Below are 24129 nucleotides of genomic sequence, written 5' to 3'. Positions count from 1 at the left end.
AATCACTGATGATAATAAACAAGTGGACATTTTCTTTTATGAACATTATAAAATATTAAGCCTTTATGGAAGTCATGCAAATGTTTTATAGTGCCATGGACTCTAGAAGTAGACATCTCTGAAATATCATGGAATTAATATATCATTTTACACAGGTACCCCAGAATAAGGAGAAGCCACAGGAAAGGGAAGAAATAAATTCCAAGAGAAGAGAAGATGGAGATGAACCTTTACATTTGAGCAGAAAAGCAAATGAGGGTCACCCTCACAAAGAACTGAATATTCAGGAGCAACAAGAAGCAGGAGAAGATGAAGAGCCGCACGTGGACCAAGTTGAAGAGGAACACAGAAAAGAACTTGAGGAAGAGGAAATGGAGCAGGCAGGGCAACCTGAGAACTTGGTGGAAGAACAGGATCACGCACCAGAAGAACATCACTGGAAAGAACGGGAACATGAAGAGGACGCAGCCAACATGCTGGGTGAACACATTCACTCAGAGGTGCAAGATTCTCTTCTCAACAACAGCCACCCTTTCTGGCACCTGTCAACTGCAGGCCCTGCTTTGCACCTGCAATTAGTTGCAGATGTAATTAGAATAATTTGGATTTGCAGGCAGTTGAGGAGTAAGGCGACATTTAAAACACAGCACTTAAATGCCTGGGACTCTAAGCATATGTTTAAAGTTAAGCACATGATAGAGTGCTTTCTGAATTGGCTGTAAATCTCTAAGTGACATTAATTCCACTTGCAAATAACTGCAGGTGCAAAATGGAAGCCACATTGAGTCCAGTCTAAAGCTTGTGGGTTGTGGGACGGGAGGTTTGTGTTTGAGGTTTTTTGGGGGGGGATTTTCTTTACAATATTAGATTTGAAGTGTCATCCTGTCATAGCAAATGCAATTACATTTCCCTTTCAGTTATTGGTATAACTTTAGTAAACACTCTTCATTCAAGTGTTTGCTAATATTTTCACAGAGCATTTTAGCTGTAAGATGAACATGCCGAGAGGAGCAAAGGGAATTTAATGAATAGTAAAGGCAAAGCATATTCTGTGAAGCTTTAAATAGAAACAATAGGATCTGGAAATACATTCTGGGTCAGGTCTCAAGCAGAAACATTTATTTGTTGGTCTCATCCAAGCCCCTGTATGCATTTATCCATCTAACAAAACAATTACAGAATTCAAGCCTGATGGAAAAACGTTGGCTGAGATGCTCTGGACTGGAATGGTAGGTAGGGACATAGTAGGCTATGAGGCTATGATTTGGTTGCAATGGCAGAAGATTGTGCAATACCTGCCTCTATCGTGCCTGGTTGCAAACAATGTTTAGTCTCTTATTTAAGACCCAGTCAAGCTCTCATTCAAGTCAAGAATAAAACCATCACTGAATTCCAGTTTTGTCAGAAATCTTTTCTTTTAGTAATGTACCAACAAAAAAAAAAACCCCAAAAAACAATTTTTGGTGATGCTTTCAAGCTGTGTCATTTACCCAGCTGTGCTTGAGTAGGTCAGCACAGGTTGTATTTAGTTCAGATATTACACAAGATGTATTTGGAGTGTGGGTTGGAGGACATGTACTATATGTTGGTATGTATTGGAGATAGCCATAGGATAAACTGCATTTATCACAAACCTTTGATTCTTTTACCTGCACCCTGACCCCATGATCAACCCTACCTCCCGTATTCTTTCAGACAGCTTTAGACAGCCAGTAGTAGCAATTTTTTTTAACTTTCTAAAATAAGTGCCTGTCAACATGGGATCCTAGTACTGTGGCAGCATCAGATTTATGGTGCTAAAAACTTTATACCACAGCCTCATTTTAAAAAAAGCAGCTGTGATTATAATGGGAGCATTTAATGTGTAGCTTCAAGTAAGATGATGAAAGCTTCAAGAGTGAAGTTTGACTCTGATCACAAAACAGCTATTTATACATTGTTCTCCATCTTATCCATTGTCTGCATAATTCTCCCATCCTCTCCTTTTCTGGCATGAGTAGTTTTAGCACGTCCATTGCTGGTAATATGTGTTGTACCAGGAAAATCATTCCGATACTGAAAGGAAATAGGTACCCAGGAAGGCAAGTTCAGAAGTGTATATACTCAAACATGTTTCTTTCACTTCTTGACACAGAGTGTAACAAAAAGATACAAACTGGCCTATGAAGAACAGTTGGAACAGCAGCATCTGGCCGCCCGAAGAGCTGAAGAAGCCAAACAGCTAAGAGAACATCAGGAATCTCTACACCAGCAGAGACTGAAAGGGCAGTTATTACGGCAGCAGCAGCTTCAAGAAAAAGAGCTTGCACTACGGAGACAAGCTGAACGAGGAGAAGAGCAGTACAAAAACCAGCTAAGGTTAACAACTTCCCTACATGTATGCTGCGCTCTGCACTCTGGGTTTCATGGGGTATGTCTGCACTTCGGTGTAAATTGCACCTCGAGGAGACATACCCTGCTAGCTGTCATCATGCTAGTGCGCTAAAAATAGAGGGTAGCTGTTGAGGTTGGAGCTGCAAGAGGGACTAGCTGTCCCGAGTACATGCCTAGTATCTTGGACATTTATACATATTTTCCCAGTACAGTCATGTGGCTTGTTTTGTGCTACCTGGTTGTTATTCCGTACCCCAGAGGTGGGTACGCGTCAGCAGTGCTGTACATAGACAATTTCAGTTTTTGAAATGTGTTAGGATCTTTTAGGATGAAAAGCACCCCTTAAATAGAAGATATTTTAAAATAATGTCATGTGAACTTGATGCTCATGAAAGTGAAGGGCTAAAATCACTTGCTTCGTGTAGCCTTTAGCATGAGTTAAGGATGAACTTTTAGCATTAACTCTTTGGATTTTATTAAAAAAAATTGGTTTGATTCATATCCGTGATGTTCAAACATTTTTGTGGCCTATTAAAATAAAGAACCTTTTGAGTGTACATCAAGGTCCTGTAAATTTAGCTTATAGTCTATGTACTGTAGATTATCTTCTCTCTCCCCCCACAACCCCTTTCTGTCTCCCATTTAATAACGGTCTTCAGTTAATACTCTTTCTGATCTCCTGCTTAGATAATTTCAAAACCATTAGTGGCCTTCACTTTTTTTTTTGAAGCTCAAAAATTATATAATGATCTTTACAGAAATATTTTCTGAAACACAGAGTAATAGGGAAATATTAACATGAGCAATATTTAAAAAAAGAAAAGCCTTATTACCAGGAAGTGAACTAGTACTGTCCAAATCCCCAATTCTAGAGGGAGTGCCACATAAGCAAACTCCTTGCCAGATCAAAGCCTAAATTGCTCAGGTACATGTGTATCACTTCTTTGCTTTGGGACCATTATTTAACAGCTTTTTGAATACTAGACTCTTTGATTTCATTTCTTAGCACCCTACATTTTCAAAGCACTGTACAGACACTAACTTGTGTCCTTATAACAGCCCTACGAATAAGCCAATACTACCCACCACCATTTCTGTAGATAGGAAAACCGATGCAAAGGCTAGTAAGGTATCCTACACAAAATCATTGTGTTCCATAATGTATGTTAAAAATGTATTTTTAAAATGCTAATGGAAAAACTTAGCTAACAGGAAAGTAAACCTGGGAATCCTTAAAAAAAAAAAAAAGAACTGTCTCTGTGAAACTGAAACTTTTTGCATATAATTTTTTAGCCAACAAGCTCATTATGACAATATGGACCATGATATTGTACAAGGAGAAGAGGGGCAAGGCATCCACGAAGAGGATGGAGGTGAGACTGAATTCTCTTTCCTTTCCCCCTCATCTGAACTGTCTTTAGTGTCAGATTGTCTCATCCATTCAGAAATAAATATAGCTGCTTTGGATTCCAATAAGAGCACTGTATTTACTTTATGATTAAAATCAGTGACTATGTTTCATTAGTGATTTGTGATCGTTGTATTGCCTAAGATATGGGTGCAGTTATGATTATATACAAATGAGAGGGAGGACAGCCTCGTGGTGAAGGCACTAGACTGGATCTCAGGAGATTTGGGTTCAGTTGTTGGCTCTGCCATGGACTTCCGGTGTAACTTCAGACCAATCACATAATCTTTCTGTATCTCAGTTTCTCATCTGTAAAATTAAGCTAAATCTTTCGTCTGTCTTGTCTGTTTATATCATGAGCTCTTCAGGGCAGGGACTACTACACGTATGCACAGCACCTACCACAATGCGGCTTTTTTCTCATTTGGAGACTCCAGGAGCGACTGTAATACTCATTCTAATAATTAATTTTGTCAGTGTATGAAAGGGACAATCAGCACCAAGATGAAGCTGAAGAAGTAGAAGACCAAATTAATGCAAATGAGCAGCAAGAACCAGAGCAAACAGAGAACCAGCAGGCAGACAGGCCAGTGGTAAGACAAATCTGGCTGTTGAAATAAGATTTGGGACACAATTTAAATTCTCTCTCTTTTTTATTTGTTTTGTTAGAAATGAGCAGGGTCATCATGGTTGAAGGCATTCTGTCTTTCAACACACCCCAGATCTGTGCTTCTGATATAACCCTGCATGAGGATTTTGACACTGTTGAAACTAAAACTGGGAACACTCCGATACAAAAGCAGTAAACAAGCATTTCATCAGCTGTCCATCACAGTAGATGCCACCTTGGAGAGGGGAGAATCCAATTCTACATAAATACCTCATTATATTTTGTACAGTTTTGTGGTGTATACATGATCTTGCATACATGCATCTTTATTTAGACTACTAGATTGTGTGGCAAAGGTTTGAAGCGAAGAATATATATTAGCCCAAAGATGTTACTGGTGCCTTGGCAGCTGCAGTATTAAATCTGTGGGATAATATTGGATAAGAAGCGTAAAGGAAAAACAGCATTTATTGAATAGCAAAGGTTGAGGAGCTATCAGGCATTTTCTCCCTTAAGTAGGTGAAAGTATGAAAAATCGGGATGGGGATGGAGTGGGGGTAATAGGCACCTACATAAGACACAGCCCCAAATATCGGGACTGTCCCTATAAAATCAGGGCATCTGGTCACCTTACCCTTAAGTAACTGATACAAATGTGGCTCAGGTCAAGATATCACAGCCTAGGGTAACACGGAGAGCAACTTTTGTGAGCTATGTGGAGTCAGGCCTGATCAGAGTTTGACACTTAAACTATTCTGACCTGTCTTTGTTGTCCTGACTGAGCTGTACTTTATCAGGTGTTATCACCTGCTGTATTACCAATAACCGAAAGCCTTGCAGTATCCTATGTGGAATGAGTTGGTAGCCTCAGTCTAGTTCCTAGTAGACAGATGAGCACATCCCAGCTGTATCCTTATTCAGAGCTGATGTATTTATTTCCAGTGCTGTAAATCTGGTACTTTTCATAATCACTAAGGTTTTGATTCAGTGCCCACTGAAGCCAATGGAAAAACTCCTATTGGCTTCAACGGGCACTGGATCAGCCCTGAGGCTATTACTATAATAATTGTCAAGTGAAATGGAATTGCTGAGACTAATGTACTTATACAATACACCCTTCTAAAAGTTACAGAAGGCAGCTGTGGAAGATGTGAACCCAGCTGATGATCCTAACAATCAGGGAGAGGATGAGTTTGAAGAAGCTGAACAAGAGAGAGAAGAGAATGTGCCAGATGAGAATGAGCAGCACAAACAAAATAATCAGAAGCAGGAGAATCCTGAGATGGAGGAACATTTAGTGGTGAGTGGATAAAAGGAAGCATCTGTAGAACATGTGCAATTGTGTGTACGTATTAACAGCTATGTTGAGAATGGCTGTTCTAAAGATGCTGTATGAGGAAGGACAGTAACTAACATTCAAACTGTGATACCAAGACACTGACCTTTGTTTTTGTTTTAATTGGGCAGTTTTTATACTCTATACAGTACACACAGGTAAAATTACAGAACTGCTTCTTGTGATATCTTGACCTCGTCTCTAATCCCATCACTCTCATCCCCGCAGCCAGGCTCAGTGCCCTGTTTTGCTGCCATCCCCATGTCACCTTGTACACTGCTCCCTGCGTGAACAACTTCCCATTACAATTCTCCAAGCCACTGCCCTGTCTTCACTCATATCCCTCATACAGAATTTTACTTCCATGATTTTCACAAGCGAGGTTTCCCAATAAACAGCCTGCTCAGTTTTTTCTTGTGTGTGTACCATTGCATCCTGCCTATTGTATTTGCCATTAGACTGTGAACTTTGTATGGCAGGGACTGTATTTTTTTGTCTGTATGCAGTCCGATTTGTGTTGTGCAATGATTTCATTATAATCGGTCCACTGTCTTTTTTTTTTTTAATTTGACTTGGTGTAAAGGATGTAACCAGTCTATTATTAATGATATCCAACGAATTAGCTACACTATTATTCTGGAATATAGGATATTTTAGTTACAGTGCAAGTAGTTCTAACCATCTGGATTACTAAAATTAAGAGACGTGCATGGTAGAACTAAGTTTCCATTCTGTTTGTTTCTGCAGATGGCAGGAAATCCTGACCAGCAAGAAGATAATGTGGATGAACAGTACCAAGAAGAGGGAGAAGAAGAGGTAATAAAGAGTGTAGAGTATATGTGGAACTCAGCTAGCATAACAGATCTCAATTCACTTTGGTGAACGTCAGTCAGTTTTATAAAAGTAAAAAAGTATCATTTTTCCCTTAATAGCTTTTGGGAAGGTGGGAAGTGATCATCACTTCTCCCTTGGTCATTGATGTAATACTTCAATCATAATTTTTTCTTTTGAGTACTTATGCTGATGTATGGCAGTACATTAATTTCCTATGTAGTTTTTAGCATTAATTATGCAGTTACCGAAAGCATTAAGCTGATCACAACTCAGGAAAAAAAAACACAAACCTCTAGCCCTCCTAGCGCCACTGAAAGCCTCGTTGATATGTCATGCTTTAATCACATACCTCTGTTTCATGCAAGCAGTTTTCCCAGTTAACTACCGACTCCTTAGCTCAGACTAATTTATCCGTGGTTCATTAAAGTAGTTTGAGCTATTTAAGCTCCCAGTATGCATGCAACTGAATAGCCAAGAAGCTGTCAGTACATTGCTTTCACACTGAGAAAACAGTGGAAACAACTTCGTTTTTCCTCTTCAGAATTTTGAGTTGCAGGCTAATCATGCATGCCTATATGCTGCTCTGCAGCCCTTCAACACTTAACTAATAACGGCCATGTCCTGCTTTACCTGTAGTACTGTACTACAAAGCAGTAGATATGATTGCTCAATGCTCACTTATGAAATTCTGCTACTTCTTGTTTAAATTAAATGGTATGTATTTAACATTTGCCAGTTTCTTAAAATATGTTGAAATCAACCCAGGTCATTAGCGACTGGTATTAAGTTGCCTCTGGCAGTTATTCAACGTTTTATGTGAAACGATTTGGTGTCCATAAAAGAACTAACTGGTACCCGTATTGGCAGTATTTACAGAGCAGTTGAGAATCAAATGGGTATGGAAAATGAGCTGCTCTCCCCAGAGGCATATACAGTTTGATGGGGCTCTGGGCCAGAACAGGTCACCCCTTCCACCTGAAGTCCCTCTGTTCCCCCACCTCCCTGCACTCCTGCTGGGGAGCAGGGTCAGGATACAGGGTTTTTTCCCCACTCCAGCCAGCACTCCTGCTGGGGAACAGGGTCGGGGCACAGGGACGCCCAATTGGCCGGGGGACCCTGGGCATGGGCCCTGTTGGCTCAGTGGCTAATCCGCCACTGACTCTGCCATTCCTAGCAATAGTATTTCCAGTAAATGGATCCAAGTATATCACCAAAGCAGAGTGAGGAACTTTACACTGTTGCTCCTTACAAATTTTCCTACAGACAAGAAGAAAACATTTCAGTACTGGCGAGCCACTGGAATAACCAGGTTTTTTAAAAAAAATAATGGGCTGGATTCTAATTTTCACCATTCCCTCTTTTATGCAACACTAGCAGTGTAAAGGAGCCATAAATCAGTAGTAAATTACATTTTCATCCAATTTAAGACCTATTTATTTAGCTAGAGTGGTGTAAAAGGATCTTAGTGTGAATGTGGGTTGGGTCCAAGCCTTTTCACTGTGCCCAAGCAGCCAGAAACTTAGTCACATTGAAAAAAAATTAAAATATAATCTTTAGTTTTCCTGCAACTGGAGTATCCAGTTAAAAATCACATCACTTGATCCTATAGCTATTCCATGAACTCCCATAAAAGGCAATAGGAATCTTGTTGGCAAGACTGGGGCAAAATAAACCTGCAGAGCTGCACAAGAAGACTGACATATAGAATCATAGAAGATTCGGTTGGAAGAGAGCTCAGGAGATCATCTAGTCCAACCCCTTGCTCAAAGCAGGACCAATCCCCAACTAAATCATCCCAGCCAAGGCTTTGTCAAGACTGACCTTAACAACTTCTAAGGATGGAGATTCCACCACCTCCCTAGGTAACCCATTCCAGTGCTTCACCACCCTCCTAGTGAAATAGTGTTTCCTAATATCCAACCTAGACCTCCTCCCCTGCAACTTGAGACCATTGCTCCTTGTTCTGTCATCTGCCACCACTGAGAACAGCTGAGCTCCATCCTCTTTGGAACGCCCCTTCAGGTAGTTGAAGGCTGCTATCAAATCTCCCCTCACTCTTCTCTTCTGCAGACTAAACAATCCCAGTTCCCTCAGCTTCTCCTCATAAGTCGTGTGCTCCAGCCTCCTGATCATTTTCATTGCCCTCTGCTGGACTCTCTCCAATTTGTCACATCCTTTCTGTAGTGGGGGCGGGGGAGGGAATTGGATGCAGTACTCTAGATGTGGCCTCACTAGTGCCGAATAAAGGGGAATAAGGGGAATAATCACTTCCCTCGACCTGCTGGCAGTGCTCCTACTAATGCAGCCCAATATGCCATTAGCACTCTTGGCAACGAGGGCACACTGCTGACTCATATCTAGCTTCTCATCCTCTGTAATCCCCAGATCCTTTTCTGCAGAACTGCTGCTTAGCCAGTCGGTCCCCAGCCTGTAGCAGCGCATAGGATTCTTCCGTCTTAAGTGCATGACTCCGCACTTGTCCTTGTTGAACCTCATCAGATTTCTTTTGGCCCAATCCTCCAATTTGTCTAGGTCACTCTGGACCCTATCAGCGTCAGGGTCACTACACATACTAGTGAAAGAATATTAAAAAGATTAAGGAGGAAATTGGTCTTTTGTATACACCACTAAATGTCAGTATCACATGTCAGGCCTGAAATCTAATTATAGGAGCGTCCTGATGGGATTGATTTAATCAAAATCACTGTACAGACTTAATACAATAGTTTTACTTTTGAAGGAGAGGGACAAACTTGATAAAGAAATCTCAGTTCCAATGTGTGCATGTGTGTTGGTTTGTAGTGGGGAGCACTGTATGACAATTGTACTTTAAATTCAGACATTTCTTTTCAGTGCAGATGAACAATGTGCTGGTGATTTTTTTTTAAACAGGGTTTTTGTTTTGTTTTGCATTGTAATACTACAGTAGAACCTCAGAGTTATGAGCTGACCGGTCAACCCCACATTTGGAACCAGAAGTACGCAATCAGGCAGCAGTAGAGACAAAAAAGCAAATACAGTACAGTACCGTGTTGAATGTCAACTACTAAAAAAAAAATAGAGAAAGCAGCATTTTTCTTCTGCATAGTAAAGTTTCAAAGCTGTATTAAGTCAGTGTTCAGTTGTAAACTTTTGAAAGAATAACCATAATGTTTTTGTTCAGAGTTACGAACGTATCAGAGTTATGTTTGTAACTCTGAGGTTCTACGGTAGAAGGATTATACTTGCCACACGCTAATTTTAAAGGAAACCAGAAATTTGCAGAGCTGTACGTTGTGCCTTTTAGGTCCAAGAAGATTTGACTGAAGAGAAGAAAAAGGAACTGGAACACAATGCAGAAGAGCCATATGGTGAAAATGATGAAAATGTAGGTACATAATCATAGTAGGTTTAGTTGTCTTTAACAAAGCTACAGTCATGGTAGACATTACACAATAAAGGCTGTAGCTCACTTTTAAGCATAAATTAACTTTCAAACTCTGCCTCAACTGCCTCCTGCCCTACTTCACTTCCTGTTCCTCCCAAAAATCCTTTCAACCTGGAGAGCCTTCAGCTCTAGCATCTAGAATTCCTTCATCAACTCTTCCAGCTTCACATGAGAATCACCCCTTTTTTCATCTACTGTTACCTAGTTAATTGTATCTCTGAATTTGCTCCCCACCCTCCCACACACACATCCAGGCTGCAAATTCTGTGCTGTGCCTCCAAGACACACTACCCAGAAACTGCCTGAATCCGTATTGTGTTGTGTAATGTGCTATTCTGTCATGTATGAGGATTATAGAATTCTATAAATATTCCATTATAACCACATTTAATACGGTAACTCACTAAAGGTATGATCCTGCTACTGTGAAATCGATGGGACTTTTGACATTAACTTCAACAGGATCAGACTGTAAAGGATGAAACTTTCATCCCCACTACAGACTCTGTGGCATAATACAGGGCTATAAAACCACAGAGCTAGATAGGAGACAGTCCCCTTGCCACAGAAATTGTATAGGACAGCTGCAGCCTGCCTTACATAGGCCACTTTGCAAGCCTCAACATAGTGGATGGGGTTATGGCAGGCCGATAGCTCCACCGAGATTTTGGGTTATGACGCATCAGCTTCCAGAGAATCCCAGAATTCGGAGGCTTAAAGCCACCTTTGCCGTCACTTCCTCAGAACTATAAAGTTCTGTCCTGCCCTGCACCAGAATTTTACCCCAACCCAGCCATGTGTTTTGGGATATGCTATAACCACCACACAATATATATTTTTAAAAGATTTATGGGTAAATGTATTTGTGCTGTTCCCCTGGTGTTATCTGGACCGGTGATCTGCTAGGTCACGCCAATCCTTGACTCTGGGAGCCACTTACCCTGCTGTGCTGTGAGAGCCCCCGTTCCTGGGCTGTTCACGCACAGCCTCTGCCATGTAAGCTGCTCCTTGGATTGTGAAACTGAATGACACTAGCCAGTACCTCCGGTCTCACACACAACCCTAGGAACTACAGTCTTGCTGGGTCCAGTTATGCCCGCTGGACACTGCAAGCTTATAAGAGTTTGTCATTTTAACAAAGAAATTGATATGTACCAGGCTTGTTATCCCAAGGGGAGTCTCTGTCATGTTTCAAACCAAACAGACTGCTTCAGGTAGAATAAACAATCAGATTTATTAACCATGAAGAGAGATTTTAAGTGAATAAAAGTCAAAACATAAGTCAGATTTGGTCAAATGAAATAAAAGCAAAATGCATTCTAAGCTGATCGTAACACTTTCAATGCCCTTACAAACTTAGATGCTTCTCACCACAGGCTGACTGGCTGCTCTTCAGCCAGGCTCTCCGCTTTGATCAGCGCTTCAGTCACTTGGTGTGGTGTCTGTAGATGTAGGTGGAAGAGAGAGGAAGAGCCTGGCAAACATCTCTCCCTTTTATCATGTCCTTTCTTCCCTCTTGGCTTTGCCCCCACTCCCCTTCAGGGTCCGGTGAGCATTACTTCATTGCCGTTCCAAACTGGCCAAAGGAAGGGGGGGGGGGTGAGTCACTCGGGAGTCCAACAGATTCTTTTGATACTGCCTAGGCCGGCATCCTTTATTCCTGTGAGACTGGGCTGGGTTTGTCCCATACATGCCCTGATGGGGTGTGAACTGCTTCTCTGCTCTTGGAGAGTTTTTGCCTGGGCTTGCTTTAAGCCACGAGGATACATTTGCAGCCTCATAACTATATACATGAAATTATAACCTATAACATTACTATAACATCTCTACAACAACCATGCTCAGTGCATCATGAGCTTTCTGAAGACATTCAACATGACAAACTTTGCACTGGATGCCACACAATCATTTTACAAGGGTGAACATGGGGATGCTGGGTGTTCCCCTGAGGTACAGAGTGTCACAGTAGTTTCACTGAATCCTTCTGTTTTCGTTTTATCTTTTCAGGCTGATGAAAAAAACAATGAAGCTGCAGACCGTGAGCAAGGAGATCACAAAGAGAACAACCAAAAAGAAGGTCATGAAGAAAATTATGAGGAGGAAGAGGAAGATGAGGAGGAAGGTGGCGCCATTGCAGCAAAAGCCCATAGAAGAGGGGAAATGTAACTCTTTGTTGTTTTATGGATCATGTTCAACAAAAGAGTCTTGCTTGAAACAAACTTTTTTCTAAGGATATTTAATTATAGTAATTCAAAGTTTGCCTTTTATGTTTTTTACTTTTCTATTAGATGCTTTCATACATATATGTAAATACACTAATTTTGATATTCTAGATTAGCATCTCTTTTATATTAAGGCAACACAAAGACAGACAATGGAATAGGTCTCATTCTTGTCGTAATTCTGGTAATGTTTTAAAAGAGCTTTTTGGGTATAAATGTAAACTTTCCTAGTATCCAAGTTTGGAAAGAGCATTCGGTTTACACTGTAACTTATATGTGAAGTGATCTCGTGCCTAAAACTACTCAACCTTAGTCATTCAAATAATTTCATTGCCTTCAGTGATTCATGGGTGAGTAAGAGCTAGCTGAATTACACACTGAATCCCCAATCCTGGAATGCTTAGGTGTTTAACTTTTAGGCCACAATGAGTAGTTTCTTTATCTTTAAGCATGCAAATAGTCCCATTAAAGCCAAACATGGGCATATGTGTTTGCACGATCATGTCTCAGCATGTACATGCAGTGCAACTTTAAAACATGCAAGCTATAAAAGCTTTAAGAATATGGTGCTGTTAATAGCTGTTAAGGTTAACAGCTGTTTATGTACAATTATTATAAACTTAATTTTAGTGTGTATCAAGGTGCTTCAGTTACAAAAATCACAGCAGATAATAAAAGGTGGTCTGCGGGTAAAGTAGGTGTAGAATGCATTATGTAAAGAACTACTCAGACAATCAGAGATGCAAAATCAAAATAGTCCCATCAGCTGAAAACTGACTCTGCACTAGAAGAATGAAGGTTTACAGGAAGAATAACTGGGTGATACTCAAACTAGTTCATAAAATGTTTATCTGGCCCACTATCATCAAAACATTTTAATGATCATTTGTGTGTAAGGCCTGTTGAACATGCATTTTGGAGAGTAAAAGGGCTTAAGGCATTTTAAGTGAGTTAATAGGACTGGTACAAGACATCCCCTTCTGAATTTAGGCCCCCACATTTCTTGCAGCGGTCATCCAGAGGGATGTCTATATATACTGTTGTGCTCAGCCGGTGAATAGCAAACCAATGATAAAACTTCTGTAAGCACACTGCAGTGTGTTTTGCTTCCCTTTAGCACTGTATGCCAAAATGTTAATGTATGTTAGTATTAAGTATACCACGTCCTACAATTAATGTAATTGAGGTGCATGAAAATATACAATATTTGTACTGTTACACACCTTTACTGTTTAAATTAAGGGGGTTAGGCCTAAAGGCTATAATCTAACCATTGTGGTACTCTTGAATTACCCGCTGGGGAAGGGAAATCTGGATTTCCTAGGCTATGTCCCATTGCTGGAAATGAGGCATACCATCGCTACAAGCGTGAAGGTGTTAATATATAAAGGAAAGTGTGTTTCTTTCTCTTGAATTTTTTTGAATGATACATAAGTAATATTTTTAGTTTAACTTTTTAATATGATTGTAATTTAATTCAATTTCTACTAACTCAATTATACTTTTTTAAAGATGGTTTTACTACTTCTAATTTTTTTTAAAGTGCCCTATATATTTCTTACATTTCATAGGAATATTTTGGTCAACATGTATTTTGGATTTTCTGGTTACCATATTTACAACATGTATAAAAATGCCTGTTTATGTAATTCTGTAAAATGTATAATATGTACATAATCTTCAGAATACAATTATTTTGATAAATTGGTCTTTTTTTTAATGTCACTGTTGCAGAACTTAATTATTTGAGGCATAATAAAAACTTGCCTGCAGTCAATAAAGCTAGAATGTGGGTTACCAATCTTTTTGCAGTGTGACTTTTATTGTTGTTTTTGTACATGTCCATTCTTACCTTATGTGAATGTGTTCATGGGGTGAGGGTGGAGAGAGGACTGCAGCACTGTACAGCAGGGGTGGGATTTTCAGAAGCACTGCATGATGGCTTTATTCAGTTTCCAGGGAAGTGAGTGGTAAAATTCCCATTGAACTCAATCAGAACAGAGTATGGCCAATGCTTTGAGCTCTTCAAAAATTCCACTGTAATTGTCCAAAGTGTTACAATATATTGACTGATTTAACTGTTTGTAGCGGGCAGGGCCAGATTAAGGCATAAACTAACTAAACTACATTTTAGGGCCTCGCAATATGAGAGGCCTCTAAAAAAGAAAAAACTGACTCCATTACAAATAAAGGAGATATGGGAAAAATTAGATTATCTGTAACTATAGACATTTTTGATCAATTATGATAAAAATATACACATCTGGCTACACACATATCCTTACCTACCCATACCCTTCATTAATTGTTCATTATTGACGGGCAGGAGGCCAGGGCTCAGAAAAAAAACGATAATTGCACTTGTAAAATTATTATTTCTATAAGTAAGTCTACTATTAGTCTCCTAAGGCTGCGTCTTGTTGGCCAGCTGCTACTGGTAAAATTCCGACCATGCCTTTATAACTTATTTAAATAAATAGCTAATCTCATTGCCGATAAAATGAGGAAAAATGTAAGGTCGGAGACGGCAGTGTCGTGAAGCAATCCTGCCAAGCTCATACTCATATGGGACTCATCTTGGGAGTGATATGTAAAGCGTCCCCCTTGGTTGCTAATAGCTGGAAGGCCGCCATCTTTTGTTTACAGTCCAGCATGCTCAGTCGTATAGTGCCTTCGCTCCTATTTTTCTTAATTATTAGTGTGTTCTTTCTTCTTTTGATGTGTACATATGTACAATTGTGTATTTTAGTGTGCTCACTGCTTTCTGCTTCATGCACTATCCATGCTTCACATGATTGAGTTTGCAAGTGATCGTTTTATGGGCTTGGGTCGAGTGGATTTTAAGGAGGATACATTTGTGTTGGCTTCCCTCCATCAGTTTCAGGAACCTTCACAGTAAATATCAGAACAGGGGTGGCCAACCTGCGGCTCCAGAGCCACATGTGGCTCTTCAGAAGTTAATATGCAGCTCCTTGTATAGGCACTGACTCCAGGGTTGGAGCTATAGGTGCCAACTTTCCAGAGTGCCGGGTGGTGCTCACTGCTCAGCTCCTGGCTTTGCTACAGGCTCTGCCTCCACTCCACCCCTTCTTACCCCCTCTGCTCAGTCTGCCGTGCCCTTGCTCCTCCCCTCTCCTCTCAGAGCCTCCTGCACGCCACGAAACAGCTGATCGGGAGGTGTGGGGAAGGAGAGGGAGGCGCTGATCAGCAGGGCTGCTGGTGGGTGGGAGGCACTGGGAGCAGGGTGGGGGAGCTGATGCGGGGCTGCTGACATTACTGTGGCTCTTTGGCAACATACATTAGTAAATTCTGGCTCCTTCTCAGGCTCAGATTGGCCACCCAGTATTAGAGAGTGCTGGTGAAAGGCTAACTAGAGGGTTTTGAGAGAAGTGAAGGAAGATATACCTATATATCAAAATTCTGATTACATGGTGAGCAAGTAATTTCAAACAAACAATGTGCATATGTAATTTATAGGCTCTTAAAGCCTATAATATTCATTATATTTGCTTGAATATAGGCACTTTTTTTCCCACTGTCTCAGTGCTTGTTTAGAGATTACCAGCGTTTTTTCTGGTAAATTCTTTCTCTCTCTTTCACACAGAGCTTGTTGTCACTTTGTGTGTCCGAGGTGTTTACTCTAGAGCAGTGTTTCCCAAACTTGGGATGCTGCTTGTGTAGGGAAAGCTCCCAGTGGGCTGGGCTGGGCTGGTGTGTTTAATTGCCACGTGCGCAGGTCTGGCCGATCGTGGCTCCCAGTGGGTGTGGTTTGCTGCTCCAGGTGATTGCAGCTCCCAGTGGGCACGGTTCGCAGCTCCCATTCTCCTGGAGCAGTGAACCGTGCCCACTGGGAGCTGTGATCGGCTGGACCTGCGGATGTGGCAGGTAAACAAACCGACCCGGCCTGCCGGGGGCTTTTCGGTGTCCCAAGTTTGGGAAACACTGCTCTAGAGTAATTAGTGGTGCTGGGGGAGATAGGATAGAGAAGCAAACACGAACAGAGATCCCTGCCTAGAAAATGCTGCAAGAAAAGCTATCTACCCTAAGCATTGTGTGCAGGGCCAGCTCCAGGTTTTCTGCAGCCCCAAGCGGCAAAAAAAAAACAACCCCACCATGCTGCTGCAGTGCGATCGCACCGCTCCACTCTTCAGCGGCAATTCAGCGGCGAGTCCTTCGCTCCAAGAGGGACTGAGGGACCCCTCGCCGAATTGTCGCCAAAGACCCGGACGTGCCACCCCTTGGTATTGGCCGCCCCAAGCACCTGCTTCTTTAGCTGGTGCCTGGAGCCAGCCCCGATTGTGTCCATTGAAAGTGACAAACTCCATAGCTTATCATTTGAGGACATAATCAATAACTTTGCTCTCCAAAATCACAACAGAAAATGTTTTAAATTTCAGTGTTAAACTGAATGTGATGTGCAAACAGACGTGATGGGCAAACAGACATACTGCAGGTTGTACTGCTTCCATTAAGTAGGCTGGTCTGTGTAACTGTAACTGCTTTTGTGTTGCTGTAGACAAAGTTTTCATATCTACTAATTAAGAAATCAGATGAAAATATGTTAATTTCATTCTATTTTTACAACTTTGCCTTTGTATGTATGCAAATATAAAGCTTTCATGTTTATATATTCAATGTCCTTTCCATGAAGATAATAATTTAATTTTTTTTAAATGGTATGGGGGCCTCTTACATTTGCAATAATTTAGGGCCTCAGAATGTCATAATCCAGGCCTGGTAACGGGGGTCTTTAAGCCATATTTGATAGCTATATTGATCACTGAACTGCTCTACACCTTCCCCATCTAACAGAACATATCAAAGAAGAAGAAGTAGTAGTGACAGCAACAGACATTGCTCCCGTAAGTCTTATGATTTGCTCCTACCTCAAGAACCAGTTATCTTCTTCCCTGCCCACCGTATTTACCTAGCTGGAGGCTCTTGGTGTCTCTGGTGGCTGTTCAAACTAGACATTCTTGCTTTTCATGGCAGCAATGCCATTTCCAGTGGGGTGACAACAAGATTGCCAGCCACCATGGGAATGGATTTACACTCATGATAATACTGATTTTTTCAGATCAGTCACCAAACCAAAAATACAAAATTATTTGCTGAACTCTACTTAACTGCTTTGTGGAAATCGAGCCACTGTCACTCCAGCTGTTTTATCATGTATTTAGTACTATTTGCTAAGGATGTCATCATATATTCTCTCTTTATAGTGCAGTAGTGCCCCAAAATACCAGGCTGTGGTTTCGTGGTGATTACTGTGGCTTAGTGGAGCCTAAAGCCAACAGCAGGATTGGGGCCAGTATTGTTTTTTGCTTGAACCAATAATTCTTAATTCGTACAGCCGCCTTCTTTAGAAAGAACAAAATGAGTTAATGCCTAATGAGAACAGATCAAGAAAGTCTTCTGTTTTGCGAAAAACAATGAGTAGATAAATACTGTCCTTCACAAAGGGCTTATTCAGTTCAGAAGAAGGTTACTCAGATTGAAGATCAAGGGCTTTAGTAAGAATTAAATGTCCCTTTACTGACAATAGTATTAAATAACACTATAGATTTTTCACAGGTGCTGCAAGAGAAATGGGGCATGTTTTGGAAAGCTTGGTAAATCTGCATAGATGCTAGTTTCAAGATGGATGAACGGTGTTGAGTTTTCTTTCTGTTTGTAAAATGCCGTGGAGTCTCTCTTGTTTAGAAGCTGACTTTTAACATTCAATGTAGTATTTTTAAAATATAAATGTCTAAGCCAACGGCCATTTTCCAAAGAATTATGAACACTATTTATATTTGTATAATAAGGACACAACTTTTATTTACATTAATGTCCTCATAGGTACTTGTAAAGGAAGTGTGAAGAATGCACTATGCTAAGGATCATATTCTATCACACACATATCGTACGACTCGAACAGTCCAACTGAAATCAATGGCTAGTAGAATCGAGCTTTACTGCATATGACCAGTAAACAAAATCCAGGGACCGCGTGCTGAAGGTTGACAACCCCTGGTCTACACTGATATTTTTAGTCCTGTAGCATAAGCCTTGTGAGCCCAAGTCAGATGTCCTTGGTTCTGAGACTTGCTGCTGCAGGTCTTTTTTTTGTAGTGTAAATGTACCCAGAGAGGCTGACGCGAGCTGGCTGAGAAAGAGGAAAGAAGAGAAAAGCACAGTAGACCTCAAGTGCTAGTCATGTGCTGGATTCTTCGTCTCGCCCTGCACCTTACACCTGCACTATCTGCGGCATGGATGGACTGTGACTCAAGAATTGGACTTTTAGCCACGTATGGTGCTGCAGAACACACAGTAACCGAACTGCTCTGGCTCTTACACCACCCTCTTTCAAGATGGACAGTTGCTATTCATTCAATTTCATCAGTTACAATTCTGCTACTCACCATCCCATAATAATTAAGGTTTAGTACTTCTTTTTTCACTGGAAATTTGTTTTGGGAATAAATAATCTAAGTGCGGGCTTTGGCTTTCTGGAAACGTGTAACTCTTCAAGCCTGATCCAAATTTTACAGATGTCAAGGGAAAGAATTCAATGACCTTAAAGGCTACATGAGATTCTTTCCCTCCCCACACCGGTTCATTTGTTCATGTGTTTGAAAATGGGCTTCTATAGTGGTCATCAGTCTTTCTGAGTAGTGAATGCTTTGATTTTGCCAGTTTTAAACAATGCATTAAATAATTATATACAACGCAAAGCATAGGCAAATCTGTCTGGTTCTGCAGTTACTGACCCTTTATGATTTCCAGGTCTCATTTTAAAAGCAGCTGTTTACAATATTCTATTAGTTTTCGGAATGATGCTCAGCTGTAAGGAGGAATGATTTTCTCACTAGGCAGATACTGCTGTAAAATGAAGATATTGATTTTTCAGTGAGAGTGCAGCAAAACTGTCATAACTCTTATGCATTGCTTCATTCTGTTCCAATCATGAGACTGTAAAATGCTTCTGAAAAATTACCGTAAAAGGAAAGCCTTGCAGTACTGCCAAGCTCAGGTGTTCAAAAACCACGACGCAAAAAATATATGTTCTTGAAAAATGCGACTTTAAGCAAAACGATGTTAAGTGAATCCAATTTCCCCATAAGAATTAATGTAAATCAGGCGGTTAGGTTCCAGGGACATCTTTTTCACCAGGCAAAAGACACACACACAGAGTATAAGTTTTAAACAAACAATTTAATACTGGTACACAGTGATGATGATTGTGAAGCTTGGTTGAGGTGGAGGAGTCAGAGGGTGGGATATTTCCCAGGGAATGCCTTACTGCTAAATGATGGACTAGCAATTGGCTGAGCCCTCAAGAGTTAACTCTCACACTCTACAAGGCAGCAGGAACGGATGGAGGGGAGACAGCACTGAAGACAGAGACACACATCGTGTGTGTGTGTGTGAGAGAGAGAGAGAGAGGTGTGCATTTTCCCTTTAAGAAGTTGACCCTACTCTTAAGTACACGGCCTCGTTAATTAGATCAGCTTGCTGAGACTGCAGCTGCTGCCAGCAAACTCCCTCCATCCTGAGCCCTGCTGTGTGTCCCCCTTGCTCTATGGAAGATGGGGTAAGCAGGGTGCAGGAGCAGGGGGAAGGGGGACACCCTGACAGCCCTCCTCTTACTCTCCTCCCCCTCACACAGCAAGCAGGAGTCTCAGGGAGCAGCTCCAAGGCAGAGGGCAGGAACAGAACATGGCAGCGGAGGGAGGGACAGCTGCAATTGCTAGCCTGCTGGGCAGCTGTTGCACAGGGAACTTAGGGGAGCAGGGAGCTGATGGGGGAGCTGATAGGAGGGCTGCCGATCCACCCTGGTTCCAAGCCCCCACCAGCTAGCTGAAACAGGCCGCTCTTCCTGCAAGCAGTGGACAAAGCAGGCGGCTGCCAAACGATGTTAGAAGGGAGCATTGCACAACTTTAAGCGAGCACGTTCCCTAATTGATCAGCAATGTAACAACGAAACAACGTTAACTGGGATGACTTTAAGTGAGGAGTTACTGTACTGGGTTCTGCGTGCTCAGATACCGTGGTGATGGGGTGGTATAAGCAACTAGATAGATTCTGTTTCTGAATCTGCATTTGACTTGACCTTTGGCAAATCATGCAATCTCTCTGTGCCTCAGCGCTCCATTTGTAAGAGTCCCAATAATGCTTAGCCACCTTCACAAAGCTCTCTCAGAGCTATGCAATTCTTTGTACCCACATTTTTGCAAATGCATATCCTTACAGTCAGGTCTTTTCACATGCAAAAATGCAGAAATAAACAGTATACGTGAAAAACAGTCCTGGAATATTGCATGCACCACTTTAGAAGTCAGGTTGATGCCCTTCCTTGGAAAATTTGTAAATGACAGTTTGTGTTTCTGGCAGCAAAACCTTCCAAATTCTTTGTAAGTGAAACTGCTCTCCACACAGCAATACTCAAGCAAGACCTACCAGCTGTTAAAGAATTACTCAGGGTATGTCTACATCTACAATTTTGCAGCGCTGGTTGTTACAGCTGTATTAGTACAGCTGTATAGGGCCAGCGCTGCAGAGTGGCCACACTTACAGCAACCAGCGCTGCAAGTGGTGTTAGATGTGGCCACACTGCAGCGCTGTTGGGCGGCTTCAAGGGGGGTTCGGGGAACGCAAGAGCAAACCGGGGAAGGAGACCAGCTTCCCCACGGTTTGCTCTTGCGTTCCCTGAACCCCCCTGCAAACCGCAGGGAAGGAGACCTGCTTGCTCGGGGGTTCGGGGAACGCGAGAGCAAACCGCAGGGAAGGAGACCTGCTTGCTCGGGGGTTCGGGGAATGCGAGAGCAAACCGGGGAAGGAGACCAGCTTCGCCGCGGTTTGCTATCGCGTTCCCCGAACCCCCCTGCAAACCGCAGGGAAGGAGACCAGCTTGCACAGGGGTTCGGGGAACGCGAGAGCAAACCGCAGGGAAGGAGACCTGCTTGCTCGAGGGTTCGGGGAATGCGAGAGCAAACCGGGGAAGGAGACCAGCTTCCCCGCGGTTTGCTCTCGCATTCCCCGGACCCCCCTGCAAACCGCAGGGAAAGAGACCTGCTTGAAGGAGAGGCTTCCTCAGGTATGCTGGGATACCTGCTTATTCCACGGAGGTCAAGAAAAGCGCTGGTAAGTGTCTACACTTGATTACCAGTGCTGGATCACCAGCGCTGGATCCTCTACACCCGAGACAAAACGGGAGTACGGCCAGCACTGCAAACAGGGAGTTGCAGCGCTGGTGATGCCCTGCAGATGTGTACACCTCCTAAGTTGCAGCGCTGTAACCCCCTCACCAGCGCTGCAACTTTGTGATGTAGACAAGCCCTAACAGACATGGCCAAGGCAAGGACCTCTGGCACTTGTTTTGTACCTGGAGAACAGTGCCAGTGTTACTTCCGTCAGAGCTTTAACTCGTTCCTTAACTAGTGGAGTAATTCAATAAGAAGTTGCTATTTTGCAACTGAATACCCCTCATCTTGTAGAGACTCTCCTTTAAAAGTGTCTTCAGCGTCCTACAATATTTGTTATTCAGATGACTGCTCATAATGTTATCTATGATTGTGCTTAGTTCATCAGTTTGTTATTTCACCCAGGGGAGCTTCCACTGTCTTTTGCAGCATGTGTTGCAAATTAAGCAACACAATAAACTAACTGCTTACTGAATACAGTGCACCTTTGGAAGCATATGACTCCTTAGCAGGGCTGTCTCTAGCTATTCTGGGGCACTACGCAGCGCCCCCGTGGGGGTGGGGGGGGGCAGGTCTCTGCGGAGGGGTGAGGAGGGCTGGCTTGGAGGGCAGGAGGGAAACATCCTCCAGCACTCACCAGTGGCGCGGCTGGGGTCAGGTCCCTGCACTTCCCACCACCAGTGATTGCAGGCCCAGCCCTGCAGCAGTCCTCAGCGGTGGGAAGGGGCAGGGCTGGGGCGGAGCAGGGGCTGGAAGAGGTGGGGCAGGGGCAGAGGCTGGAGCAGTACGCAGCTGCTCCAGGCACCAAATTTCCTGGTGCTCTATGCAGCTGCATACTTTGCATATGGGTAAGGACGGCCCTATTCTTAAGTACTGCACCGAATATCACCTGATTTCACATTCGTTCTCCCCTCTCCCCCACTACTGTGAAATGAGTTCTTTGATTAAGAGACTGTTGTAATTAAATGGCGACTATCAAGACAGATAGACCTACACTTTTTTTTACTAGACAGACCTGTTCAGTTGTTAATTGTTACAGTGCTTTCTAATGGAAGATATAAGGTAATTTTTTTGGAAGTTCAAGTGGTTTAGGACCCTATGTGTCTAAGGCCTAGTCAACAGTACAGAGTTAGGTTGATGCAAGGCAGTTTACCTTGACCTAACTATGGAAGTGTCTACTCTAAAATTTCATTCCTGCCAATGTAACCGCTCCACTATGCTGACTTAATCACTTCACCTCCTCAAGAGCCGTAGAGTCAATGTTGATGTAGTTAGGTCAATGCAGTGTCACTGTAGACACAAGTTGCTTATGTCACCTGTTCCTGGCTTTCAGAAGCTGTCCCACAATGCACTACGCAGACAGTAAAATCAGTACAAGCACTCTTAGCCCTCGTCCAGACTAACCCGCGGCATCGGCGGGTTAAAATCGATTGCTCGGGGATCGATATATCGCGTCTAGTCTGGACGCGGTGTATCGATCCCCAAGCGCGCTTACATCGATTCCGGAACTCCATCAACCCGAACGGAGTTCCGGAATCGACGCGGAGAGCCGCGGACATCGATGCCGCGCCGTCCAGACTGGTGAGTACCTCGATTTTAGAAATTCGACTTCAGCTACGTTATTCTCGTAGCTGAAGTTGCGTATCTAAAATCGATTTTAATTCCTAGTCTGGACGTGGCCTTAGGGTATGTCTACACTACGGGATTCTTCCGATTTTACATAAACCGGTTTTGTAAAACAGATTGTATAAAGTCGAGTGCACGCGGCCACACTAAGCATATTAATTCGGCGGTGTGCGTCCATGTACCGAGGCTATGGTCGATTTTTCGGAGCCTTGCACTGTGGGTAGCTATCCCATAGCTATCCCATAGTTCCCGCAGTCTCCCCTGCCCATTGGAATTCTGGGTTGAGATCCCAATGCAAAAACAGTGTCGCGGGTGATTCTGGGTAAATGTTGTCACTCAATCCTTCCTCTGTGAAAGCACCGGCAGACAATCATTTCGCGCCCTTTTTCCCTGGATTGCCCTGGCAGACACATAGCATGGCAACCATGGAGCCCATTTTGCCTTTTGTCACTGTCACTGTATGTGTACTGGATGCTGCTGACAGAGGCGGTACTGCAGTGCTACACAGCAGCATTTGTTTGCCTTTGCAAGGTAGCAGAGACAGTTACCATCCCTATTGCACCATCTGCCATTGTAAATTGGTGATGAGATGACGGTTATCTGTCGTTTTGTACCATCTACAGCTGTCCTGGGTGCTCCTGGCTGGCTTCGCTGAGGTTGGCCGGGGGCGCATGGACAAAAATGGGAATGACTCCCTATGTCATTCCCTTCTTTATGTTTTGTCTAAAAATACAGTCAGTCCTGCCTAGAATATGGGGCAAGTGTACCAGAGAGCCAGGGCAGGCGCTTCCATTTAGGCAACCTAGGCGGTCGCCTAGGGCACCAGGATTTGGGAGGGTGGCATTTTGCGGCTCTCGGCGGCAATGGGTCCTTCCGCGCTCTGGGTCTTCGTCGGCAATTCTGCGGTGGGTCCTTCACTCGCTCCAGGACCCGCCACTGAAGTGCCCCGAAGACTGGGAGCATGGAAGGACCGCCCCCACTGCAGAATTGCCGCCACCAACCAGGAGTGCAGAAGGACCCCTGCCTAGGGCGCCAAAAACCCTGGCGCCACTCCTGCAGAGAGCACAGCCGCTCCATGTCAGAGCCCCAGAGATCCTGCAGAAATGAT

The 24129-nt window shown here is 42.9% G+C and overlaps 1 protein-coding gene across 5 annotated transcripts in view; it reads left to right on the top strand.

Moving 5' to 3' along the window:
* The window catches only part of GOLIM4 (golgi integral membrane protein 4), a 61293-nt gene extending 47295 nt beyond the window's left edge, over window positions 1-13998 (top strand). For 4 of the 5 annotated variants that reach the window (XM_050965921.1, XM_050965920.1, XM_050965916.1 and 1 more), the window contains 8 exons: window positions 156-500; window positions 2135-2358; window positions 3667-3746; window positions 4259-4374; window positions 5518-5691; window positions 6475-6543; window positions 9848-9928; window positions 11996-13998. In XM_050965921.1, the coding sequence (XP_050821878.1) occupies window positions 156-500; window positions 2135-2358; window positions 3667-3746; window positions 4259-4374; window positions 5518-5691; window positions 6475-6543; window positions 9848-9928; window positions 11996-12154 (1248 nt within the window). In that variant the 3' untranslated portion in view covers window positions 12155-13998. The remainder of the gene's footprint in view (window positions 1-155; window positions 501-2134; window positions 2359-3666; window positions 3747-4258; window positions 4375-5517; window positions 5692-6474; window positions 6544-9847; window positions 9929-11995) is intronic. The other variant, XM_050965918.1, reaches the window with a different exon arrangement.
* Window positions 13999-24129: the final 10131 nt, after the last annotated feature.

This window comes from Gopherus flavomarginatus, chromosome 8, assembly GCF_025201925.1.
Source record: "Gopherus flavomarginatus isolate rGopFla2 chromosome 8, rGopFla2.mat.asm, whole genome shotgun sequence".
In the NCBI taxonomy this organism is placed as follows: Eukaryota; Metazoa; Chordata; order Testudines; family Testudinidae; genus Gopherus; species Gopherus flavomarginatus.
This window is presented reverse-complemented; position numbering and strand designations above follow the sequence as displayed.